This window comes from Typha latifolia, chromosome 14 (genome assembly GCF_019914945.1).
Source record: "Typha latifolia isolate L0001 chromosome 14, TyphaL0001v2, whole genome shotgun sequence".
In the NCBI taxonomy this organism is placed as follows: Eukaryota; Viridiplantae; Streptophyta; class Magnoliopsida; order Poales; family Typhaceae; genus Typha; species Typha latifolia.
In genome coordinates this window covers 2,283,055-2,308,775 of record NC_133099.1, presented here as the reverse complement: position 1 = coordinate 2,308,775, position 25,721 = coordinate 2,283,055, and the positions used below count along the sequence as shown (strand labels likewise).

The 25,721-nt window shown below is 38.3% G+C and overlaps 3 protein-coding genes and 1 long non-coding RNA gene across 29 annotated transcripts; 2 read left to right on the top strand and 2 right to left on the bottom strand.

The window, feature by feature from the left end:
* Positions 1-686: 686 nt before the first annotated feature.
* LOC140801139 (uncharacterized) lies at positions 687-22,047 on the bottom strand. 26 transcript variants are annotated; one of them, XR_012111361.1, is made up of 8 exons: positions 21,603-22,044; positions 13,211-20,435; positions 12,908-13,087; positions 12,721-12,794; positions 6,559-7,435; positions 2,861-4,877; positions 2,558-2,737; positions 687-2,444 (listed from the first exon to the last, which is right to left on the bottom strand). It is a non-coding gene; the product is annotated as an uncharacterized lncRNA (long non-coding RNA). The 26 variants fall into 26 exon arrangements; XR_012111360.1 differs by lacking the exon at positions 12,721-12,794 and adding an exon at positions 7,553-7,729; XR_012111367.1 differs by lacking the exon at positions 12,721-12,794 and having other exon boundaries at positions 2,861-4,394; positions 4,679-4,877.
* Positions 1,265-4,355, top strand: LOC140801138 (uncharacterized). Its single transcript, XM_073156144.1, has 3 exons — positions 1,265-1,451; positions 1,600-1,654; positions 2,499-4,355. Exons 1-3 carry the CDS (start codon positions 1,281-1,283, stop codon positions 4,202-4,204), a joined length of 1,932 nt encoding a protein of 643 aa, XP_073012245.1. The 5' UTR covers positions 1,265-1,280; the 3' UTR covers positions 4,205-4,355.
* LOC140801137 (uncharacterized) lies at positions 6,991-20,971 on the top strand. Its single transcript, XM_073156143.1, has 3 exons — positions 6,991-7,235; positions 7,384-7,438; positions 12,849-20,971. The coding sequence occupies exons 1-3, from the start codon at positions 7,065-7,067 to the stop codon at positions 20,606-20,608; spliced, it is 7,986 nt and encodes a 2,661-aa protein (XP_073012244.1). The 5' UTR covers positions 6,991-7,064; the 3' UTR covers positions 20,609-20,971.
* Positions 22,048-22,855: 808 nt separating the features above from the next.
* On the bottom strand, positions 22,856-24,927 carry LOC140801248 (high mobility group B protein 9). The gene is made up of 6 exons (XM_073156264.1): positions 24,651-24,927; positions 24,478-24,556; positions 24,249-24,411; positions 24,064-24,183; positions 23,287-23,669; positions 22,856-23,196 (listed from the first exon to the last, which is right to left on the bottom strand). Exons 1-6 carry the CDS (start codon positions 24,839-24,841, stop codon positions 23,059-23,061), a joined length of 1,074 nt encoding a protein of 357 aa, XP_073012365.1. The 5' UTR covers positions 24,842-24,927; the 3' UTR covers positions 22,856-23,058.
* Between the last annotated feature and the right edge of the window lie 794 nt (positions 24,928-25,721).

The window sequence follows — 25,721 nt, the reverse complement described above, 5'->3', positions numbered from 1 at the left end:
AATATGGGGATGGAAATGGAGAAAAAGGGCAAAACTGAGAGAGAGAGAGAGAGAGAGAGAGAGAGAGAGAGAGAGAGAGAGAGAGAGAGAGAGAGAGAGAGAGAGAGAGAGAGAAGTAAAACAGAGCAAGAGTGGTTGTACTAAACTTGTGTCCCCCAAATATTTCGTGATGAACTCCACTTCTATTGAACTTATTCCCATAATTTCAACCTATCCGAAGCCTACAAGTTATTAACCCTTTAGCTTATGAACGATAGTATTCGGATTTGTAGGATTGTCACTAACCACTAAGTACTGTTGCAAAATCCCATTATCTAGATAGAACGACATAATAAATTCTCAATTTACTTTTCTTTTCGTTCTCTTTCTTTTCCCAAACATTGTGGTACTAAGCAAGCTGGCTAGAACATAATGGTGTTTCACAGAGTACATGCAAATTTGTTCTGTTGACTGAATTTAAAAAAGAAAGGTAAAGTGGAGCTAAGACCAAGCGAGTAGCCCTAGATTTACTTCTTTTTTTTAATTTATATATATAGAAAAACCGCAGGCTCAGCTTTTGCTTTCTTACTCTTTTTCTTTAAGAAAAATCTCGAGGATTAGCAACTGCCATAAGCTAATCCAGTCAGCATTGGTTGTATGAAACCAAGCTAACATATGCCTACTATTCACCCCCAATATGCAACCTATTCTTGAAGTAGCTCAGCCATGCAGATAACTTTGTACTTTTCTACAATATATTAAAGCTTATCAGCCAGGTATAAAACTCTCTATCCAGAAGGTTGGTCCAAACTCTAATGAAGTATCTCTGCAGTCTTTTGCTTTCTTACTCTTTTCCTTTGGACGACGTCCATTTTCTTTTCCCCTTTTCCCTTTAAGAATAATCTCTGCATCTGCAACTGAAAAATACAATGGCTGCAAGCTCAGATGCACGAGATGACGAGATGCATGCAATAATCTCGTTGCCATCGACCATGTAATTTTGCGACTACCACAAGCTAATCCACTCAGCTTTGGTTGCATCAAACCAAGCTAACATGAGGCCGGGTTCAAGAACTGCTGCAGGCCTCCAGGTTGCACTCTTTACCTTTTTTTCCTCTTCTTCTTTTTCTTTTTTTTGACTCTTTTCCTTTCTCTTTTTCTTTTTCTAATTCTTTCCTTCTTTGATGGCTTTCTTCTTCCTCACTCATAGCATCTCCTTTGCTTCTTGGCCGAGTCTATGAACCTGCAACATGTTAGATAAAGAGAGGGAGCTATTGCATCTGTTCAAGCATACCTGAGTGATGGAGCTCATGGCGACTCCAGGGGCGCCTATCGTGAAGGTATACTATGGCAGGCCGATGCTGCCTGACGTGTCGAGGGTACTGGCTTGTCTCTACGAGAAGGATGTCGAATTCAAGCTTGTTGACATGTATGAGGGCAAGCCCATGCCCGCTGATTTGCTTAAGCTCCAGGTAAACTTACCTTAGTCTCTTCCAATGTGGTCATTCTCTCCACATTTCATCAGCACGGAAGATGTCATGTAAGTTAAGCTCCATGATGAGTATAGTTGATCCATGAATGCTTTCTCCCTAATATTGTGCTTCTTTTCCTTCTTTGCAGGCATCAACAAGAGTTCCAGTCCCTGGCATTGAAGATGGATCTACATTCCTATCCGGTAACACATTTCTATTCTCGAACTCGAATCTTAGCATACTGAAAGGATTGATTCAGTTTGCTCATACCTTCTTTTATGAGGAAAAGATCATATCATCCATTCATTGTATCCTGTTTCTTGAGACAATCTGTTTCCAAAAGCAACTATCCCCCCTTTTTATTGAGCCACATGGTAGGTAAGGTAAGTCTGGAGTATGATAGATGGTTCATGATTATGTAGATTAATGTTATACAGAGAATGCATCCTGCTCTGAGATAGACCATGAAATAAAAACAAAAGCTTTGTCAGGATGTATAGGAAAGACTCTACCTTAATCTCAGCAAAACATCAACTAGTATCTCAAGAGTCTCAAAACTTGGTTGTGACCCAAGTCATTCACTCTCCTGCAATTAGATTTTTAACTAACAAACATGAAATTTTTTGGAGAATAGACAACAACTAGGACGGGCAAAATAGAGAGCCTATAAGAGCTTATGAGAAACAGGTGAAGCACCTTCACACAGAAAATATAAATATATATATTTAACAGCTACAAAATTCAGCGGGGCTATGTTTAGAAAATCAAATTATGTTTAAGTTATATTACTGATGATACAATGAAAAGGTGCTGTTTAAAGATAAGAAACCAAGCTTTCAAGTGAATAAAGAACAAGAACAGGGTCATATCTGAATAGAAGTGTTGAGAATCTACCTCTCTAACCTTCTCTTCTGGGCTTACCATCTCCCGGAATAATTTCTGATGCGCCTCAATTAGATACGATATTTGATCCTTTTTCATCACAAACCTCTCCTGGAATTCAAACATTACAACTAAGAATTTAAATGTTCTGGTTTGTGAATTCAGAATCCAGAGCAATATGCAGGTATATTTCAGGAAAGTATGTGGATCGTGGGAATAAATACCTCCTGGGACGGGATATGCTTGAGAGGGCTTCCATTGAACAATGGCTCAAGTCAGAGGAGCAGAGCTTTGATCCCCCAAGTTGGGCACTGGTCTTCCATCTGGCCTTTGCAATGCATACAAGGCTCATTGAACCGGATCGAGCTCTAATTGACCAGAGTGAGCAGAGGCTAGCCAAGGTCCTGGATGTTTATGAGCAAAGGTTAAGCGAGAGCAGATACTTGGCTGGTAATGAGTTCACTCTGGCAGATCTTTCACACCTCCCAAACTCTCACTACCTTGCAGACTCCAGCGAGTGGGCTTACCTTTTTCAGAAAAGGAAGAATGTCCAGAGGTGGTGGGAATTGATCTCTCATCGGCCCTCATGGACTAAGGTAGTGGACAAATTGAACGAAGTATGGGTACCGAAGGTGCTCATTAATGCTAAAGACTCTCCCGCATCTCAGCAGTCTTCATCACAAGTAATGAAATCTATGTCTCCTGCAACAAAGCCTCAAATAATCCACCAACCTATTCCAACTGCACTGAATGCTTCAGTTCAAATGAGTCCTCCATCAGGTCCTTCCTCTCAGCATGATGGTCCTCCATCTGTTAGTCCTCCATCTGTTAGTCCTCAAGATTCTATTGCCAAGTCTGATAAGCAATCTTCATCTACTGCTCAACCCACTCAAAATCTCACTTCTGCTCAGTCTTCCTTACAAGAACCTCTTGATAAGGCTACTCAAACATCATCAAAAGCTCAATTGGGGGACCAAGTCACTCCTACAACTTCTCGTGAGCCTCCAGCTGCCACTCCAACAAGCACACAACAAGATGCTACGAAAAAGAAGTTAAACAGTAAATCAGCAGAGACAGCTCCAAATACTCCTCCAACTCAGCCAGAGACTCAAGTTGCTCCTGCAATTGAACCTACTAGTGAAAGAGCATCTGGTACCAAGACAGATCCTGCTTCATCTCAGACCACTGAGAAGACACCCTCTACTGATTTCACCAAGCAAACCCCACAAAAGCCTTCTTCTCAGACCAGAGAACTTTCATCGAATACTCAATCTACTCCTCGAACCACCACAGCAACAACTCGTATTGACAAAAAAGCCAATGACTCAGAACAGAGGGCAGCATCATCCAGTAATGAACAGTCAGTTGCTGGTGTGCAGTCTACAGAAGTAGCATCCTTGAATGCTAATCCGAGCACTCAACCAGTCTCCACTTCTCAATCTTCAAAAGAGAAGGGCACTCAAAAAGATCGAGAAGCTACTGTTCAGCATTTAGAAGCAGCCTCATTAACTACCAAGCCTATTACTGAAACATCCACTGCTTCTCATGAGAACCTAATTCAATCAGCTCAAGCTCCAGTGCAGTCTATAAAACCAGGCTCTCGTGCTCAATCAGACACTGGAACAACCACTCAACCAGCACAAAAAGCTTCCATTCAGTCTACAGAACCAGAATTCTTGAATGCTAAGCAGCAAATTGACGAACAATCTGCCCCACAAGCTTCGGAAAAACCACTTCCTGCTCAAGTTCAAAAGGATGCAAGTCAACAAATACAACCAGCGACTTCTACTAGTGAGCAAACCACTGGAACAGACACAGCTACTCAGAACCCAACAAAAGAAGCTCCTAGAGATAATGCTCAGTCCACTTGACCAGTTTTATCACTATTGCTTACTGGTCAGACCACAACTATACCAGCTCAAACAGTGATTTCTGCATAGTTGACAGAACCAAGTTTCTTGTTTTCTCAATTGGTTGTTGAAAAATCCACTGCTTCTCTGAGCAGCACAACATCGTTACTTATTGATGAGACCACCTCCTAACTAGGTCAAACAACGACTTCTGCTAAGTCAAAACAATCAGCTTCATTAATTACTCAATCAGCAGCCGGAACAATCACTGCTTTAATGCACAACATGTCACCTTAGACCAACCAAACCACTACCAAAGTAGTCCAAAATATTAGTTACATTCGATCAATAAAATCAGCACCTTAACTTACTTAATTGTCCACTAAGTTGTATGTTTGCTTCATTGGCAATGATTCCTACTCAGCCAATAAAAGTAGAAAAAAACCTCTACAAGGCAATTAAGCAGTTTCAAATTCTATACTACAATAGAACTACCTTCTTTAGCTACCGAGTTGATCACCATTTTGTCCACCACTTCTCTAGACACCACAAATCAGCTTCATCACTATTGTCTATTTGTCAGACCACCACTATACCAGCTCAAATAGTGACTTTTGCTCAATCGAAAGAACCAGCTTCCTCAGCTACTTTGCATTGAGCCTGTTCAGCTCGATACTGTTCATCTTCAACCTACCTACATGAAAATCTGCATAACTTTCAAATCCGCATAACTTTCAAATGGAGAATCTGAATAAAACATATAATAGAAAGCTATTGAAAAGAGGAATCTAAGAATGTAATTTTAATGGATTAAAAGTCAGCATCAAGACAAAACTGAAACGGAAAAGTTTTTCCTAATACAATGGTCATGTTGTGATTTCCTCTCCATATAAACTCCAAATTGAAAGAAAGAAATTCCCCGTCCACAAGGGCCACCTTGGCAGAAAATTATAGTGGTTTTCACCAAAAAGAGATGAGCACAGATAAAGGTTTTTGCATGATGTTAATGACGATTGACAAATCAACAAGAAGATAACTCTAATACCAATGTTGATAAAGTTGCATGCAGATAATGAGTTCAGAATTACCTCAATCGCAATCCTAAGTTTGGATCTTTCACTTGTTACAAGCCTTGTCACCAAACACGAATATTTGATCTTGCTTCCTTATTCACATCTAATTTCGTCTCGTCTGTAATCCCGAGAGAGATCTAACTCCTTATCATGAGGGAACTAACCACATTTCTCTCAAATGTAATAACTTATCTCAACCAATGACGAGTCACCATAACAAATCCAGAGTCATCATGGCCAATATATCGGGATTCTGTTTACATTTGTGAGCGGGTCTTGGTTCGGATCCAATCCATCTCAATAGTTTACATCAAATATGTTCTGTCCCTCATGCTATATATAACATGCTTACTTTCGTAGTTGTCTAGTTTATATCTTTGCGCTTTCATCGATACTTTCCTTTTGTGGTCAGAGTTGTGGCATTTTTATTCTTATGCCACGCAATTAGAAAACAAACACTGAAACAAAACTTAAGAGTCTGAATACAAGATGTGGGTTGAACAAATGACCAATACTCTCTTGGTACAAAGATCAGGTCTTACTAAACTTTAACCAACGTACTAAGTCACCTTTAGACTTCAAATCATTGCGTCAGTGAGTCATAGCTCTAAGTCGTCACGTTGCCGAGCTGCTCCTCCAAACTACTGTACCGCTAAGTTGAGTTGAGCCGTCGAGCTAAGTCATTACACCAAACTACCAAATAATTTTTTCTATAATAATTACTTAGAGTTGGAGTCAGCCCTATGACAACCTTGATTGTAAAGGAGATACTAACTTTTCTAAATTTGGTTCGTACAAGACCTAAATAGTTGCTAATAATCTAAATGCATTTATTAGATGATAGTATTCTAAGCCGACAAGAGGTCTATTAGCTTATGTTAATGATAGTATTCAAACTTGTAAGATTATCACTAACCACTAATTAGTTTTGCAAAATCCCATTATCTAGAGACAACAACATAATAGAGTTTCTAAGTTTACTTTCTTTTCTTTTTCTTTTTCCTAACATTGTGGTACTAAGCAAGCTGGTTAGATCATAATGGTGTTTCACACAGGCACAGTACATGCAAATTTGTTCTTTTGACTGAATTTGAAAAGGAAAGACCAAGTGAGTAGCCCTTTTTTTTTTTTGATAGATAGGAAGCCTGTAGGCTCAGCTTGTGCTTTCTAATTCTTTCCCTTTAAGAATAATCTCGCGGATTAGCAACTACCATAAGCTAATCCAGTCAACGTTGGTTGCATTAATCCAAGCTAACATTTGCCTACTATTTACCCCCAATATACAACTTATTCTTGACGTACCTCGGTCATACAGATGACTTGTACTTTTCAACAATATATTAAGCTTATCAGCCAAGTATAAAACTCTCTATCCAGAAGGTTGGGTCCAAACTCTAATGGAGGATCTCTGCAGCCTTTTTCTTTCTTACTCTTTTCCTTTGGACGACGTCGATTTTCTTTTCCCCTTTTCCCTTTAAGAATAATCTCTGCACCTACAACTGAAAAATACAATGGCTGCAAGCTCAGATGCACGAGATGACGAGATGCATGCAATAATCACGATGCCATCGACCATGTAATTTTGCGACTACCACAAGCTAATTCACTCAGCTTTGGTTGCATCAAACCTTTTTCCTCTTCTTCTTTTTTTACCTCTCTCTTTTTTCTTTTTCTAATTCTTTCCTTCTTTGATGATTTTCTTATTCCTCACTCATAGCATCTCCTTTGCTTCTTGGCTGAGTCTAGGAACCTGCAAAATGTTAGATAAAGAGAGGGAGCTATTGCATCTTTTCATGCATACCTGAGTGATGGAGCTCATGGCGACTCCAGGTGCGCCTATCGTGAATGTATACTATGGCAGACCAATGCTGCCTGACGTGTCGAGGGTACTGGCTTGCCTCTACGAGAAGGATGTCGAGTTCAAGCTTGTTGACATGTATGAGGGCAAGCGCATGCCTGCTGATTTGCTTAAGCTCCAGGTAAACTACCTTAGTCTCTTCCAATGTGGTCATTCTCTCCACATTTCATCAATACATATGATGTCCTGTAAGTTAAGTTCCATGATTGAGTATAGTTGATCCATGAATGTTTTCTCCCTAATATCATGCTTCTTTTCCTTCTTTGCAGGCATCAACAAGAGTTCCAGTCCCTGGCTTTGAAGATGGATCTACATTCCTTTCTGGTAACACATGTCAATTCTCAAGCTATCAATTGTTTTTTAATGCCTACAAATTGAATCCTAGCATACTGAAATTTTTTAATTCATACTGATAAGATTGATTCGTTTTGCTCATACCTTCTTCTATGAAGAAAAGAAAATATCTTCTATTCATTGTTTCCAACTGTGTTTGCTAAATGGATGCAGCTGAGATAAGTTCTAAAGCAAATTCAAGCAATCTTCTAATATATAAGTAGGATGAATCTCCTCTATCTCAAATGCCACTAGTGTGCACCTTTAATCTCTCCAGGCATCCTACATGAGACATTATGGCTTCATTTGATTAAAAATAAAAATATTCATATATAGTGTTATACTTATTTTTTATTTGTAGTTTAGAAGAGAGCTATATTTTTTGTGTTTTGTGTAATACTAGGATAGAGGTTCTCTCCCTAATTCTGAGTTTGAATAAGAAAACAAAGATAAGGGGTCCAGTATCTATGGTATTAGTGAAATCATACAAATACTAACCATGGTATTAGTAATACTAGATTTCGTAGTGTTATGCTACAAACTATGAATAAGGGATCCTAATTCATATACGGGTCCATTATTCTTCAATCAAACGGAGCCTATGATGATTATGGATAAAGCACATCATAGTAAGAAATGGGTGAAGTCTAGCTCAAAAGTTTCAAGATATGCAGACTAATTTACCCCAAACGCAACTATCACCTCTTTTAAATGAGCCACACGGTAGGTAAAGTAGGTGATAAGGACATCAAACCAAACAATATCACACATATGGGCCAACACATGTAGACAGAGATGCACCGTTCGACTGGTTTCACTTTGGGATGGTTATTAATGTGTCATTTAGTCTTAGTTAGACTTTAATTAGTTGCTCTATCTCTTCTCATTTTCTGATATCTTCAGAATATTTCCAGACTAATTATTAGCACATTAGTCATCTCTTCTGATTTGTTTTTGTCTAGTCGGGTGATGGTTCACTTATGATAAGTTCACTTCCGGAATATCTTTTTCCTAATTCCATAATACAACTTCTTATTCTAGAATAACAGTTAAATAACAGTTAAATATCATAATAGTCATATTTCATAATACAAATATTATTAATCAAAATTACATCTTATACCACATACTAATCTAATTACTAATTTACCCCTGATTTGATTATAAGTTCTCTCAAATGTCTTATAATAATTCATTACTACTTTCTTCTCTTCTTAAACATTTTATCAATGTCTTATCGTAATTCAGTATTACTCTCTTTCTAACACCTATAACATGGATGGACATATCGGTCGGCACGCCTTGTGCCAACCGGCACTTGTCGTACAAGTAATGACACGACACTTGGCACGGGTGCGTGCCGACCGGCACGCGGCACGGGTGCGTGCTGGTCATTGTGCCATGTGGAGCCCTTTTTAAATTTTTTTCTATTTTCATCAATCATTATTAAATCAACTGATCAATTGATCATTTAAAAAGCTTAAATAAAATTGATAATAATGAGAGTAAAGATGATAAATTTATAATGGTGATGATGATAGTGATGGTGATAATAACAACACTTAGTTTGGTGGCAATTATGATAATGATGGGACATACGTCCCTATTACACAACCTTCTCAAAGAGAATTATTTTTTCAGAGGATTTGAGTCTGTAGGTAGCAGAACATCAGGAGATGTGCACCTACAGAATGATATGAGTTCATCATTATTACCATCATACCAATCACACCCACCAAAGCTAAAGCACATTTATTATACTCTATATCCACAATCTATATATACTTATGGTGTCTTTGTCTGTGCCGTTCATTCCCGTGCATATTCAATATCTATATCATATCATAAGAGAATTATAAAATTCCTATTTGTATGAAGACTATTTGAGATGTTCTAACGAGTAATACTATCAGTAACTGAGTTTTAAAAAATATCAACAGTATTTAATATAACATTCTCGTATTATTCACGACAAATGAAGTATTTGATCATCCTCGTCATTTTATGTTCAACTAAATATTAATTTTAATTATTAAACTATTATCACTTAATATCGTGTTCAATTATATAATAAAGCGTTCAATCATTAATATTAGTTTTAATGAATGACTTCAATCATAGTATGTATTGAATAATATTCATATTTAATTGTTGATTATCTTTAATAAAATAGGTCATTTACAAAATCATTTAAAAATAAAGTATTATAATGTAGGTTTTAAATTTTTAATACATATATTTAAACCAAAAACCAAAAATTGGCATATCGAAAACCCAAAAATATCTTTAAATAACCTAAAAGGTTTATTAAAAATATTATAAATGTGTGCCAGTGGCACATAAGGGCGTGCCACTAGCACGATAAGACGTGCCGTTCGGCACAGCCCGTGCCACTGGCATGGCCATTGTGGACCTATAATACATAATACTACCTCATATAGTAATAATATATTATTATTATTAAATATTATTTAAAAATAAATTCTTGAAATTAAGTATATATTACAAAATTACTTAATAATATAATATTTAGTTGGATATAATAAAAACATATTTATAATCTAATGTTTATAATATTTTTCTTTTACATTAAATAAGTAAAAATCAACTTAAAAAGTTTAAATATCAATAATTTAATATTCCATGAAAATAAGTATATTTTAAAACGTAGTATTATTATTATTAGATATTATTTTCGAATCTATATATTCAAATATAAATATTTATTAAAATTCTTAATAATATAATAATCAAAATATAATTATAAATTATCTTATTATTAAAATATTTTTTATATCTACTAATAGCATTAAAAATATAATATTAACAAACCAATATGTTTTCCAGTTAAATATTTATTCGAAGATAAAATAATATATTTACTATTTAAACTATGTATTAACCTAATCAAATCTTTCTTTCTTTAAATAATAAAATAAAAATTTTGCGAAAAAATAATATATGAAAGCTTAATATTTTATTATTAATAATCTTATGTTTAAGATAAAAGAAAAAATATATTTCCATGTAGAATAAAATTTTATTATTATCGACTATAAAATATTATAATATTATATAATATTTTTTATATAGTCATTGTATATATAAAATATAAAGCAAGGCATACTTAACGCCCGCGCCTTAGCATTGTATGTGTAACTCTCGCGCCGTAACTTTGCATCAAGCACCCTAACATTGCACACATAATAACATTGCATATCTAACACGCCACTCTTACATTGCATATCTAGCGTCCCGCTCTTGTATTGCATAGCTAGCTTCACACTCTAGCATTGCATACATAGAGTACAGTGCTTTAATTTCCATTATCCTATCAATCTACTTTATATCAAATTGAAAGATATTTTAGTAATTTTTTCTTCTCTACCATCATTTTATATCACATCACAAATAATTAATACACCCTTATTTTAAAATAAAAGTGAACAAAGGAATAGTTATTCCTAAAATAAATCTCTCATTTTGGTAATAATAAATAGGAATTGTTATTCATATTTCAACCCTATTTTAGATGTGAACAAGGCTTTAGGGTTTTCTATTGGCACTATAAATAGTTAAATACATTGTGCTTAGATAGTTTTTGGTGAAATAAAGACATTTTGAAGCTTTCTCCAAGGGTTCTATAAAGATCTCTTCTGATGAGAAATCGAAACCTACGGATTTGATATCCTCTTTTGTTTCTCTTGTGTTCTTCGACATTTCCAAGACACCACAAGACTTCTATGATTTCATTGAGAACCCAACCGTACAGACATTTTCACCTGGACGTCATTGGCTTCCAGATCTGATCCTTAGTATTATATTTCAGATTTCCTCTTTAGATTCAGTTTCAACACGAGGTTCCAATTCTGGATCGGATTTCACTTTCTCATTGTTTCGGACATAATCAACTGACGAGTATAATATCTGATAACATCTGTTTAGACCTCACATCTAATTTGTTGTCCTTAGATCAAATGTTGCTGGTAATCTTATCCCTTACACCAAAATATATGTTTTCACATTAGCTTTTTCTTACAATAGCCTTGTGCTGGAATTTTCTAAAACCTATTAATTTTTTTTACTGGAACCCATAAAATTGTCTATTTTGTTATCCTTAATCTAGCATCTTCCTTATTAGTGATTTGATCTTGATTTTGAGTGAAGGGCCCTAGTCAGAGGAACTATCCATGCTGCTAATAATCTAAGTCGTTCTGTTGAAACTTGAAAGCAAGGTATCTTGCTTGTGACCATATACTATAACAGAATTTCGTATGTTTATTTAGAGGACTTTCTATTTAACTAGTTTACCTTTATTTTTTTTATTTTTTTGACGAACATGCTCTAGCCCTCATTTCATTGAAACTTAAAACAAAATTAATCTAAAAAAATATTAATCCACAAGTCTGTCAAACCCCAATTATAGCATAGGAATTCCAACAACCAAACCATCTACCCACCAGTGTCAAGAATCCTACTTAGCCAAACAACAACCAGTTATAGCACCAGCAAAATATTAACACTAGAAAAACTACAAAAACATCTACAAACAAACAACCAGTTACAGGACGAAATGCAATTTAATCCCGTTGCTTCCATCTTCAGTCTAAATCCACTCGATTTAACTAGTTTGCCTTGATTTAAACTGTTTATTTACTGATTCTCTTAGTGTAGTAGTGTAGTCATTTACATGTTTGTCCTGCATCAGTTGGTCTGAGTGTGATAAATGGTTCATAATTATAAAGATTAATGTTACATGGAGAAAGCATCCTGATCTGAGATCTTGACTATATCTGTCAAGATCTCAAACTATATCTCAAGAACAAAAGCTGTCAGGAAGTATAAGCTCGAACTTAATCTCAGCAAAACCTCAACTTATTTCAAGAGTCTCAAAATTTGATTGTGACCCTTGTCATTCACTCTCCTGCAAATTAGATTTCAACTAGCAAGCATTGGAATTTTGGGAGAATAGACAACAATAGGATGGGAGAAATAGAAAGCTTATAAGAACTTGTGAGAAACAGGAGAAGCACCTACATAGAGAAAATATAAATATCTATTTAACAGCTACAAAATTTACTGAGGCATGATTTTTGTTGTATTTTCAGGTAGATACTATGTTTAGAAGATCACTTCATGTTAAGTTACATTACTGATGATACTATGAAAAAGTTCTGTTTAAAGATATGAACTAAGCTTTAAAAACAAGAACAGGATCATATATGAATAAAGTGTTGAGAATCTGCCTCTCAAACCTTCTCTTCTAGGCTTACCATCTCCAGGAATAATTTCTTATGTGCATCTCAAGTAGATATGATATTTGATCTGCTTTCATCACAAACCTCTCCTAGAATTCAAACATTACAACTAAGGATATAACTGTTCTGGTTTGTGAATTCAGAATCCAGAGCAATATGCAGATATGTTTCAGGAAAGTATGTGGATCGTGGGAATAAATACCTCCTGGGAAGGGATATGCTTGAGAGGGCTTCCATCGAACAATGGCTCAAGTCAGAGGAACAGAGCTTTGATCCCCCAAGCAGGGCCATGGTCTTCCATCTGGCCTTTGCTACGCCTACAAGTCTCACTGAACCGGATCGAGTTCTAATTACACAGAATGAGCAGAGGCTAGCCAAGGTCCTGGATGTTTACGAGCAAAGGTTAAGCGAAAGCACATACTTGGCTGGTCATGAATTCACTCTAGCAGATCTTTCACACCTCCCAAACTCTCACTACCTGGCAGACTACAGTGAGTGGGCTTACCTTTTCGAAAAAAGGAAGAATGTCCAGAGGTGGTGGGAATTGATATCTCGTCGGCCTTCATGGACTAAGGTGGTGGAAATATTAAATGAAGTAGAGGTATGGAAGGGGCCCATTCATGCTGAAGACTCTCCCACATCTCAGCAGTCTTCGTCACAAGTAATGAGATCTATGTCTTCTGCAACAAAGCCTCTAATGATCCGCCAAACTATTCCAACTGCAATGAGTTCTTCAGTTCAAATGAATCCTCCATCAGGTCCTTCTTCTCAGCATGCTGGTCCTCAATCTGTTATTGCCAAGTCTTATAAGCAATCTTCATCTACTGCTCAACCCAATCAAAATCCCAATTCTGCTGAGTCTTCCTTACAAGAACCTCTTAATAAGGCTGCTCAAACATCATCAAAAGCTCAATTGGAGGACCAAGTTACTCATACAACTCCTCATGAGCCTCCAGCTGCCACTCCAACAAGCACACAACAAGATGCTACCAAAAAGTTGATAGCCAGTAAACCAGCAGAGCCGGACCAAGTCATTCATACAACTCCTCATGATCCTCCAGCTGCTACTCCAACAAGCACACAACAAGATGCTCCTACTTCATCTCAACAACAAACAACCTTGCCTTCTCAGTCAGCAATTACTTCTCAGGCCACTGAGCAGACACCCTCTACTGATCAGCTCACCAATCAACCGCCACAAAAGGCTCCTTTTCAGATGAGAGAACTTTCATCAACTACTCAATCAACTTCTCAAACCACAAGAGAAACAACACAGACCACCAAAAAACAAGCTCAAAGAATTCCTGCTCAATCTACATACGAAGCCTCCCCAGCTGCTCAGTGGCCCAATAAAGAAGTTGGTGATTCAGAACACAGAACAACATCATCCACTAGTGAACCGTCCACAGAGCAAGTGCGACAATCAGTTTCTGGTGCTCATTCTACAGAAGTAGCATCTTTGAATGATAATCCGAGCACTCAACCAGCCTCCGATTCTCAAACTTTAAAAGAGTACCTGCCTATTGAAAAGCCCACTCAAAAAGGTCGAGAAGCTACTGTTCAGTATTTAGAAGCAGACTCATCAACTACTAAGCCTATTACTGAAACATCCACTGCTTCTCAGACCGCCACAAGAATGCCCTCCACAGATCAGACCCTCATTCAGCCAGCTCAAACTCCAGTTCACTATATAAAACCAGACTCTCCTGCTCAATTAGACACCGGAAAATTCACTTCTTCCCAAACTATCTTGCAGAAAAGTCCAACAGAAGAGACCACCACTCAACCAGCAGAATTAGCCTCCTCAGCTGCACCACTAGCTACAGGAGAAACCACCAGTCAAGTAGATGCTTCTCTAGACAGCACTCCATTATTACCAATTCATGAGACCACCTCTCAAATTGGTCAAACAATGTCTTCCGCTCAGCCAGAACAACCAGCTTACACAACTACTCAGTCAGCAATCGAAGGATCTACTACATCAATGCGCAACACAGCATCATCCACTATTGACAAGACCACTACCCAACCAGCCCAAAATATTATTTCTGGTCAGTCAACAAAATCAGCTTCTTCACTTACTCAATCACCGATCCAATCGTCCACTGCTTATATGGAAAGAAATATGTCAATGCAAACAGATCAAATCACCCCTCAAGAAGCAAAAATAGTGGCTCCGACTCAACCAACAAAACTAGGAGAAACTTTGGAGGGCAACCAAGAAGTTTTAAATTTTCAAACTACAACAAAAGCAAGTTCTTCAGCTACCGAGTTGACCACCATGTCATCAACCACTTCTTTGGACACCACAAGACCAGATTCAGTACCATTATCTTCAAGTCAGATCGATGCTTCTCTATACAACACTCCATCATTACCAATTGATAAGACCACCTCTCAAATTGGTCAAACAATGCCTTCCATTCAGCCAGAACAACCAGCTTCCACAACTACTCAGTCAACAGTCGAAGCATCTACCGCTTCAATGCGCAGCACACCATCATCTTCTATTGTCCAGACCACCACCCAGCCAAACCAAAATATTATTTCTGCTCAGGCAATAGAACCAGCTTCTTCACTTACTCAATCACCTAACCCCTCGTCCACCACTTACCTAGAAAGAAATCTATCAATGCCAGCCAATCAGATCACCGCTCAAGAAGCAAAAATAATGGCTCTGACTCAATCAACAAAACTAGGAGAAACTTTGGAGGGCAATCAAGAAATTTTAAATTCTCAAACTACAACAAAAGCAAGTTCTTCAGCTACTGAGTCGACCACCGTGTCATCAACCACTTCTTTGGATACCACAAGACCAGATTCAGCACCATTGTCTTCAAGTCAGATCGATGCTTCTCTAGACAGCACTCCATCATTACCAATTGATGAGACCACCTCTCAAATTGGTCAAACAATGCCTTTTGCTCAGCTAGAACAACCATCTTCGAAAACTACTCAGTCAGCAGTCGAAGCATCTACTGCTTCAATGCGTAACGCAGCATCATCCTCTATTGACAAGATCACCGCCGAACCAGCCCAAAATATTATTTCTGGTCAGTCAACAAAATCAGCTTCTTCACTTACTCAATCATCCACCGCTCATATGGAAAGAAATATGCCAATGCCAATAGATCAAATCACCCCTCAAGAAGCAAAAATAGTTGCTCCGACTCAACCAACAAAACTAGGAGAAACTTTGGAGGGCAATCAAGAAGTTTTAAATTCTCAAACTACGACAAAAGCAAGTTTTTCGGTTACTGAGTCGACCACTTCTTTGGACACCACAAGACCAGATTCAGCACTATTGTCTTCAAGTCAGAACGATGCTTCTCTATACAGCACTCCATCATTACCAATTGATGAGACCACCTCGCAAATTGGTCAAACAATGCCTTCCGCTCAGCCAGAACAACCAGCAACTACTCAGTCAACAGTCGAAGCATCTACCGCTTCAATGCGCAGCACACCATCATCTTCTATTGTCCAGAACACCGCCCAACCAGCTCAAAATATTATTTCTGCTCAGTCAACAGAATCAGCTTCTTCACTTACTCGATCACCGACTCAATCATCCACCGCTTATATGGAAAGAAAAATGTCAATGCCAACTGATCATATCACCCCTCAAGAAGCAAAAATAGTGGCTCCAACTCAACCAACAAAACTAGGAGAAATTTTGGAGGGCAATCAAGAAGTTTTAAATTCTCAAACTACAGTAAAAGCAACTTCTTCAGCTACTGAATCGACCACCATTTCATCAACCACTTCTTTGGACACCACAAGACCAGATTCATCACCATTGTCTTCTAGTCAAATCGATGCTTCTCTAGACATCACTCCATCATTACCAATTGATGAGACCGCCTCTCAAATTGGTCAAACAATGCCTTCCGCTCAGCCAAAACAGCCAGCAACTACTCAGTCAACAGTCGAATCATCTACCGCTTCAATGCGCAGCACACCATCATCTTCTACTGTCCAAACCACCGCCCAACCAGCTCAAAATATTATTTCTGCTCAGTCAACAGAATCAGCTTCTTCACTTACTCGATCACCGACTCAATCATCCACCGCTTATATGGAAAGAAATACGTCAATGCCAACTGATCATATCACCCCTCAAGAAGCAAAAATAGTGGCTCCTACTCAACCATCAATACTAGGAGAAACCTTGGAGGGCAATCAAGAAGTTTTAAATTCGCAAACTACAACAGAACCGAGTTCTTCAGCTTCTGAGTCGACCACAATTTCATCCACCACTTCTTTGGACACCACAAGACCAGATTCATCACCATTATCTTCAAGTCAGATTGATGCTTCTCTAGACAGCACTCCATCATTACCAACTGATGAGACCACCTCCCAAATTGGTCAAACAATGTCTTTCGCTGAGCCAGAACAACCAGCTTCCTCAACTACTCAGCCAACAGTCGAAGCATCTACCGCTTCAATGCCCAGCACACCATCATCTTCTATTGTCCAGACCACCGCCCAACCAGCTCAAAATATTATTTCTGCTCAGTCAACAGAATCAGCTTCTTCACTTACTCGATCACCGACTCAGTCGTCCACCACTTATATGGAAAGAAATACATCAATGCCAACTGATCAGATCACCCCTCAAGAAGCAAAAATAGTGGCTCCAACTCAACCAGCAATACTAGAAGAAACTTTGGAGGGCAATCAAGAAGTTTTAAATTCTCAAACTACAACAGAACCGAGTTCTGTTGTCCAAACCACCGCCCAACCAGCTCAAAATATTATTTCTGCTCAGTCAACAGAATCAGCTTCTTCACTTACTCGATCACCGACTCAATCATCCACCGCTTATATGGAAAGAAATACGTCAATGCCAACTGATCATATCACCCCTCAAGAAGCAAAAATAGTGGCTCCTACTCAACCATCAATACTAGGAGAAACTTTGGAGGGCAATCAAGAAGTTTTAAATTCGCAAACTACAACAGAACCGAGTTCTTCAGCTTCTGAGTCGACCACAATTTCATCCACCACTTCTTTGGACACCACAAGACCAGATTCATCACCATTATCTTCAAGTCAGATTGATGCTTCTCTAGACAGCACTCCATCATTACCAACTGATGAGACCACCTCCCAAATTGGTCAAACAATGTCTTTCGCTGAGCCAGAACAACCAGCTTCCTCAACTACTCAGCCAACAGTCGAAGCATCTACCGCTTCAATGCCCAGCACACCATCATCTTCTATTGTCCAGACCACCGCCCAACCAGCTCAAAATATTATTTCTGCTCAGTCAACAGAATCAGCTTCTTCACTTACTCGATCACCGACTCAATCATCCACCGCTTATATGGAAAGAAATACGTCAATGCCAACTGATCATATCACCCCTCAAGAAACAAAAATAGTGGCTCCTACTCAACCAGCAATACTAGGAGAAACTTTGGAAGGCAATCAAGAAGTTTTAAATTCTCAAACTATAACAGAACCGAGTTCTTCAGCTTCTGAGTCGACCACAATTTCATCCACCACTTCTTTGGACACCACAAGACCAGATTCATCACCATTATCTTCAAGTCAGATTGATGCTTCTCTAGACAGCACTCCATCATTACCAACTGATGAGACCACCTCCCAAATTGGTCAAACAATGTCTTTCGCTGAACCAGAACAACCAGCTTCCACAACTACTCAGCCAACAGTCGAAGCATCTACCGCTTCAATGCCCAGCACACCATTATCTTCTACTGTCCAGACCACCGCCCAACCAGCTCAAAATATTATTTCTGCTCAGTCAACAGAATCAGCTTCTTCACTTACTCAATCACCGACTCAATCATCCACTGCTTATATGGAAAGAAATACGTCAATGCCAACTGATCATATCACCCCTCAAGAAGCAAAAACAGTGGCTCCTACTCAACCAGCAATACTAGGAGAAACTTTGGAGGGCAATCAAGAAGTTTTAAATTCTCAAACTACAACAGAACCGAGTTCTTCAGCTTCTGAGTCGACCACAATTTCATCCACCACTTCTTTGGACACCACAAGACCAGATTCATCACCATTATCTTCAAGTCAGATTGATGCTTCTCTAGACAGCACTCCATCATTACCAACTGATGAGACCACCTCCCAAATTGGTCAAACAATGTCTTTTGCTGAGCCAGAACAACCAGCTTCCACAACTACTCAGCCAACAGTTGAAGCATCTACCGCTTCAATGCGCAGCACACCATCATCTTCTACTGTCCAGACCACCGCCCAACCAGCTCAAAATATTATTTCTGCTCAGTCAACAGAATCAGCTTCTTCACTTACTCGATCACCGACTCAATCATCCACCGCTTATATGGAAAGAAATACGTCAATGCCAACTGATCATATCACCCCTCAAGAAGCAAAAATAGTGGCTCCAACTCAACCAGCAATACTAGAAGAAACTTTGGAGGGCAATCAAGAAGTTTTAAATTCTCAAACTACAACAGAACCGAGTTCTTCAGCTACTGAATCGACCACCATTTCATCAACCACTTCTTTGGAAACCACAAGACTAGATTCATCACCATTGTCTTCTAGTCAAATCGATGCTTCTCTAGACATCACTCCATCATTACCAATTGATGAGACCGCCTCTCAAATTGGTCAAACAATGCCTTCCGCTCAGCCAAAACAGCCAGCAACTACTCAGCCAACAGTTGAAGCATCTACCGCTTCAATGCGCAGCACACCATCATCTTCTACTGTCCAGACCACCGCCCAACCAGCTCAAAATATTATTTCTGCTCAGTCAACAGAATCAGCTTCTTCACTTACTCGATCACCGACTCAATCATCCACCGCTTATATGGAAAGAAATACGTCAATGCCAACTGATCATATCACCCCTCAAGAAGCAAAAATAGTGGCTCCTACTCAACCATCAATACTAGGAGAAACTTTGGAGGGCAATGAAGAAGTTTTAAATTCTCAAACTACAACAGAACCGAGTTCTTCAGCTTCTGAGTCGACCACAATTTCATCCACCACTTCTTTGGACACCACAAGACCAGATTCATCACCATTATCTTCAAGTCAGATTGATGCTTCTCTAGACAGCACTCCATCATTACCAACTGATGAGACCACCTCCCAAATTGGTCAAACAATGTCTTTTGCTGAGCCAGAACAACCAGCTTCCACAACTACTCAGCCAACAGTCGAAGCATCTACCGCTTCAATGCCCAGCACACCATTATCTTCTATTGTCCAGACCACCGCCCAACCAGCTCAAAATATTATTTCTGCTCAGTCAACAGAATCAGCTTCTTCACTTACTCGATCACCGACTCAGTCGTCCACCGCTTATATGGAAAGAACGTCAATGCCAACTGATCAGATCACCCCTCAAGAAGCAAAAATAGTGGCTCCGACTCAACCAACAAAACTAGGAGAAACTTTGGAGGGCAATCAAGAAGTTTTAAATTCTCAAACTACAACAGAACTGAGTTCTTCAACTTCTGAGTCGACCACAATTTCATCCACAACTTCTTTGGACACCACAAGAGAAGATTTATCACTATTGCCTGCTGGTCAAACCACTACTTTTCAAGCAGGAAAAGTAACGACTTCTGCTCAACAAGACAATCAACCAGCTTCAAATTCGAAGATCACAATGGGGCCGACTTATTCAGCTACTCAGTCGACTGAGAAGTCGTCCACTGCTTCTCTGGCCAGCACACAATCAATGACCACTGATCATACAACTTCTGAAGCAGCAAAAACAGAATTAGAAAAAGCTCAACAGAGAAATCAAGTATCTTCAAATTTTAGAACAGCCACAAGGTCAGAACCTAGTGATCAGCCAAACACTGGATCAGCTCAAGATTCCACAACTTCTGGGTCTACTCAACCACCTTACAACAGAAATCCAACAACCTAATTGGATTCTTCAATTGATCCAACTAGGAAACCAAAATCTCCCACCTCATCTGACAACTAAGCACTTCATATCCATCAAGTGATATCCCGCTCGTTGTCCCTAAATGATATCCAGCCTCAAGCAGATCCACCTAAGCCAAGAATTCTACTTCCATGCATTGCTATATCAGGTCATTTAATTCCCAATCTCTCCTGCCTATTTTGAATGGTCCATTCTAGTGTTCTGTTTAACTCAATGAGTGCTTTCCTCTTTGTTTCATAATGGTGTTTGTTTTCAGAATTTATCTTTTATTGCTTTATATTTTCCTGATAGAAAAAAAAATGTGGCTTACTGGAAAGAGTATAAATCACACATTACCCGAAATAAGTTGCATAATTTTGTTTCTGATGTGATATCATCTGTGTATTTCTCAAACTAATTACTAGTTATGCATCTAAACAAGATACCCAAATGTGTGATGAAATTTCCAGATTGTCGTCCTGAAATTTTATTTGACAAAGTCAAATCAATGAGGCAAATCACATGCGTCTTCGAATGTCCATATCAAATTCAAAATCTTGTGTGCTAAACAGCATATAGTTGTTTAAAAAATATAAAGTTTGATATAGTAATAGTCTATGTATTTGAACGAAACTAAAACCTTTATTTTCAGTGCCTTCATTTGCTCTTTTGCAAGCCTTTTTCCTTCGTAACAAGTAAATAAGAACACCGTTATTCTTCAGAGGCATTTTAACATAAACCTGGAAGGCAAAACATGTAAAAGTAGAATAGTACCAAAACAACCTTGCTAAGGACACATGGTTTTTTTATTTTGAGTAAATTAAGGACATGAGTTGCTTCGCTAATGTCTCCTGCACATATTGAAGTCAATAAACAACCCACCACCGTCTAGCTCATCATCACATCTCATCTCTCCAATTCAATTGAAATATTACCCAAATCAACAAATACGAGAGAAAGCATACAAAATTAGATTAAAACTACAAAAACTTACTACAAAAATTATACTACGAGACTTTGCGGGCTGCTTTAACCTATAACCGCACGATAGAGCAAGCTGACGCCACGATGGAGAGAGAGAGACCAGATCATGGCCGACGACTTGCCGCCGGAGCTATTGCAGTTCATCTCGGACAATCTTTATCTTACTTCCCAACTACGTCCGAGTCCGTGCGGCGTGCAGATCTCGGCGCAGTCCACCCCCATATCCTCAGCCTCAAATTTTATTTTATTTTATTTTTTCTTCCTTCCTCGTGGGAGAAGGAAACATCTACAAAAAGAGAGTGCATTATTTTTATATTCACATGGTTGCTTAATTGATTTTATCTACAGCAAGTTCTGTGTGCATGCATGAACAAAACTTATATTAAGTGTATGTTTACATTTATCAATTATCATTCAAGAATCCGTCTGTTATTAGATACTTAAATAGACGACTGGAAATCAACTTTTCTTAGATAAAGATACCTAAATCTGATCTCATTGAGCTAGCTATTATAAAAGTATTAACTCATTTGTATCTAAACATTTTAACTCGTTTAATAAATAGAAACATTATCTAGACCCAACCCACACATGTTTGACACCACTTTATCCCCAAAGAAAGCAAATAAATATCTTACCAGCGAGCCTCAATATATAAATTAAAAATAATAATTATAAATCATATCTTATATTTTATTCATTTTATTATTCATATTTCATTTTTAAAAATTTTAGAATCTCACCTCTTTTTTTTCTTTTCCTTTTTGACTAGCGAATATCAATCAAATTATTAAAATATCTCCTCAAAAGAAAATAAAAATAATTTAGATATTTAAAATAATTTTGTGTATATAATAGAATATAAGATTAATTTGTAAAATTCCATCTTTTTTTAGTGTAACAGCTCAAGCTATTAACTATATCTTCTATTTGTCTTTTTACATTACTACTCTGTAGAGGCAATTGGAAATTTTTGCACTAAATTTTATGAAAGTGCTAGATTTCTTGTTTATCTTCTTATTATAGTTTTCGTATTAACTTAGTCGTCCTTCTCACTTAGCTTTTTTCTAAAACATCTTTTCAGAGGAGAATTTTATGTTCGATTAACGTAGAGTTAAAAATTAGAACATCTTCAAAGTATTTTGGTATCTTTTTTTTCATTCAAAATCGACAGGAAAGAAAAGAGGATTGACGTAAGTGAATTAAAATATATGGCGTCATGCATCTAAAATTATCTCAATAATTAGTTATGGAGACTATATAGATGATAACCTGATTATTATAATAACATTCAGTGGAGGTAGCAAGGATATCTTATCTTGGTCATGACATCTTAATTAGCTAACACTAATTTTAAACCACAGTGCAACAGCTAATCTCTGAAGAATATTACTACCAGTTTCATGCTAAATTCTAAGTCTAATATTTATGTATTATGACAAGAGTTAATATATATATCATTAACATTAAGCTTCATCAGCCTTCATTTCAGGTAGCTGAGCCTGTCCAACTTCCTTGGGCTGCACCAGCTTCAAACTTTCTCTATATTCCTGCATCTCTCTCTTGTATCTCTCCTTGTCCTTAATCCCATAATTCTGATAAACCTACAAGAAAACATAACAAAGATGCATTCAGCTCAGCTAAATATGAGAAAAAAAAAGATTGAATAGTGGCATCAATATCCATTCATATACCATTCTTTCCTCTTCGGAGAGTTTATTCCAGGATTCTCCTATCATCTTGCTGAACTCTCTCTCCCTGTGTGGATAGAGAGCTTTAAGCTTGGAATGCTTCTCAGCAAAGAAGAAGTTGTACGCACTCCTGTTCGGTTTCGGGTGCGCGGGATCTCGGTGTCGCCAGCCCCTCTTCCGCCGCCGTCTCAGGTAGTTCGTCCCGCCGTTGGAAGCGGCGGTTGTGCCGCCGGCAGCGACTGCCACTGATGCAGAACCAACTCCTATAGGCTGGTGTACATGGTAGAGCACTCCACGAAGCGTCTCTGAGCCGATCTTTACTGTGACTAAATACCCATGTTCAAATTTGCCATCAATGGATCCACTCACAGTGAAGTTGTAAGATCCTACATGAATCAACATTGAATAGTTCTTAGTTCAAGAGCTAATATATCTGAAACTTTTACAACCAAATATGCCACAAAGTCCACAACTTTGGCTGGAATTTTGCATGCCTGCTATGCCTGCCGTTGCATATGGGTTGGTGACTACTCTAGACTTGAGATTTAACTTCCACCAAATTACAACAAGTCTAATTAAGATTGCCTTAAATTCGGCACACATAATGAGGTAGGAACCAGAACCTTGGGCTAGAAATTAATGACTTGCAGAGCACACAAATAAAACAAAAAAGTAACCAAGTTGTAAGTTAAATTCAACTAGATTAATTAATATTTTCAGCGAGACTAACACACATAAAGGAGCAAATAAAAACATTAGTAAGATCAATAAAAGTCACACCTTTACTTTGTGGCTCAGGATTCAGGCTTCGTTTCCTATTTCTAGGCTTCTGCATTGTGGAGTCTGAGACGATGAGGCCATGATCAAGCTTGCTCAATGGAGTCTTGGTTTGTGAAGAAGCTGCACTCGAAAACCCAAAATTAACAAAAATCTTTGAGGAGGAGGAGAAGTATTGATCGATATACCTGAAGGAGGGATGAGTGGGCCCTGGGCCCTGAAGAAGTACACCTGTTCATAGTGGTGTAACAAGCTCAAATAGTACCTCCTTAGCACAAAGGAAGCACTGGTTGTAGTTGGTGGAAACTTGAACTCGGCAATGACTTCCCTCCATTTCTTCTCTTCAATAACCTAAACTAAACACCATTAGAGCTAGCTCATCCATGATGCTGCTACAAACTCAAAAGTATTGATTACCTTTTCAAGTCCTCCCCTCTTGGTCACTTCCACATACAAGAGATGCAAGTCCAGATCCTTCCCTCCAATCACAGGAATCCTTCTCATCACAAGAATATGCATATATATATATATAAATTAGATCAAAGTTAACAACTTTGAGATGGTCATATATAAGTATAACAACTACATACATGAACTTGGTGCCCATGGAGGAGTGGAAGCGACGAAGTGTATCCATGAAGGCTTCTTTGTCACCTACAATCCCATCATGGGTGTGAAGTGGTGAAGGGTAGAGCTTCTCCTTCTCCTTCACCTCCACCTCTGCAGCCATGGCCAACTTCTCCAACTCCATCTTCTCTACTACTTCTTCCTCGTCCCCCATCACCACTAATTAATGAAGTAGAAAATGGACAAAAGGGGAAGCCAGATGGAGAGTTAACTCCAGGGATGAGCAGCAGCTGGCTAAGCAAATGAAACCCAAATTAGCATGTACCTTTATGGGGGTGAGTAGGTACTCGCCAAAACCAAGCTAAGGGAGCAGCGCAGCCAACTTTATTAACAAAAACACTAATGGACGCGTGGATTTGTAACGGCTACTATTGGTAAGAGAAATAGGATATTATAGTAGAGCATGCGTACGTTGTAAATTAAATACGAGCGATTAATGAGTAGATGGACATGATATGTCATTAAATCATAGCAGCCAGTAGAATTCGAGTAGTTTAATCATCTAGGGGAATTTTCCAATAGCACCTATATTATAGTAACTTTTTATTTACACCTTGTATTTAAGGTATTTATAATTTGATCCCTTTTGCTTAAAGGGTTAATTTGATCTAGACCTCTCGACTTTCTTATTTATAATTTGAGAAATTTTGATATTTTATTTTAAGTATGCATGGATGGTTCTATTCACTTTTTTCTCGCAAGTTGGCTCTAACTCTACTAAGATTTTGGCCGTCTTTCCTCCCTCTTCATCTTTAGCAAACCCTTCCCTTCTCTCCTATCCCAACTGGGTGGGCTACGAGAGGAGGGTGAGAGGAAGGAAGAGGTCTTACTATTCTTGCATTTCTTTTTCCTTTCTTATTTGTTTCGTCTCTCCCTTCAACCTTCTCCCCTTGTCCTCCCCTCCCTCGCCGCAATTAGAGCCCCCCTCCCTTAATCATCTTCGCTACTTGTTGCCTTAGTGGGTTTCGTCCGTCACTAACTGCCTCGAGTTTTTAGCTCCCCCAGTATAATTAGCTGCATCGATCTTCTCTAGT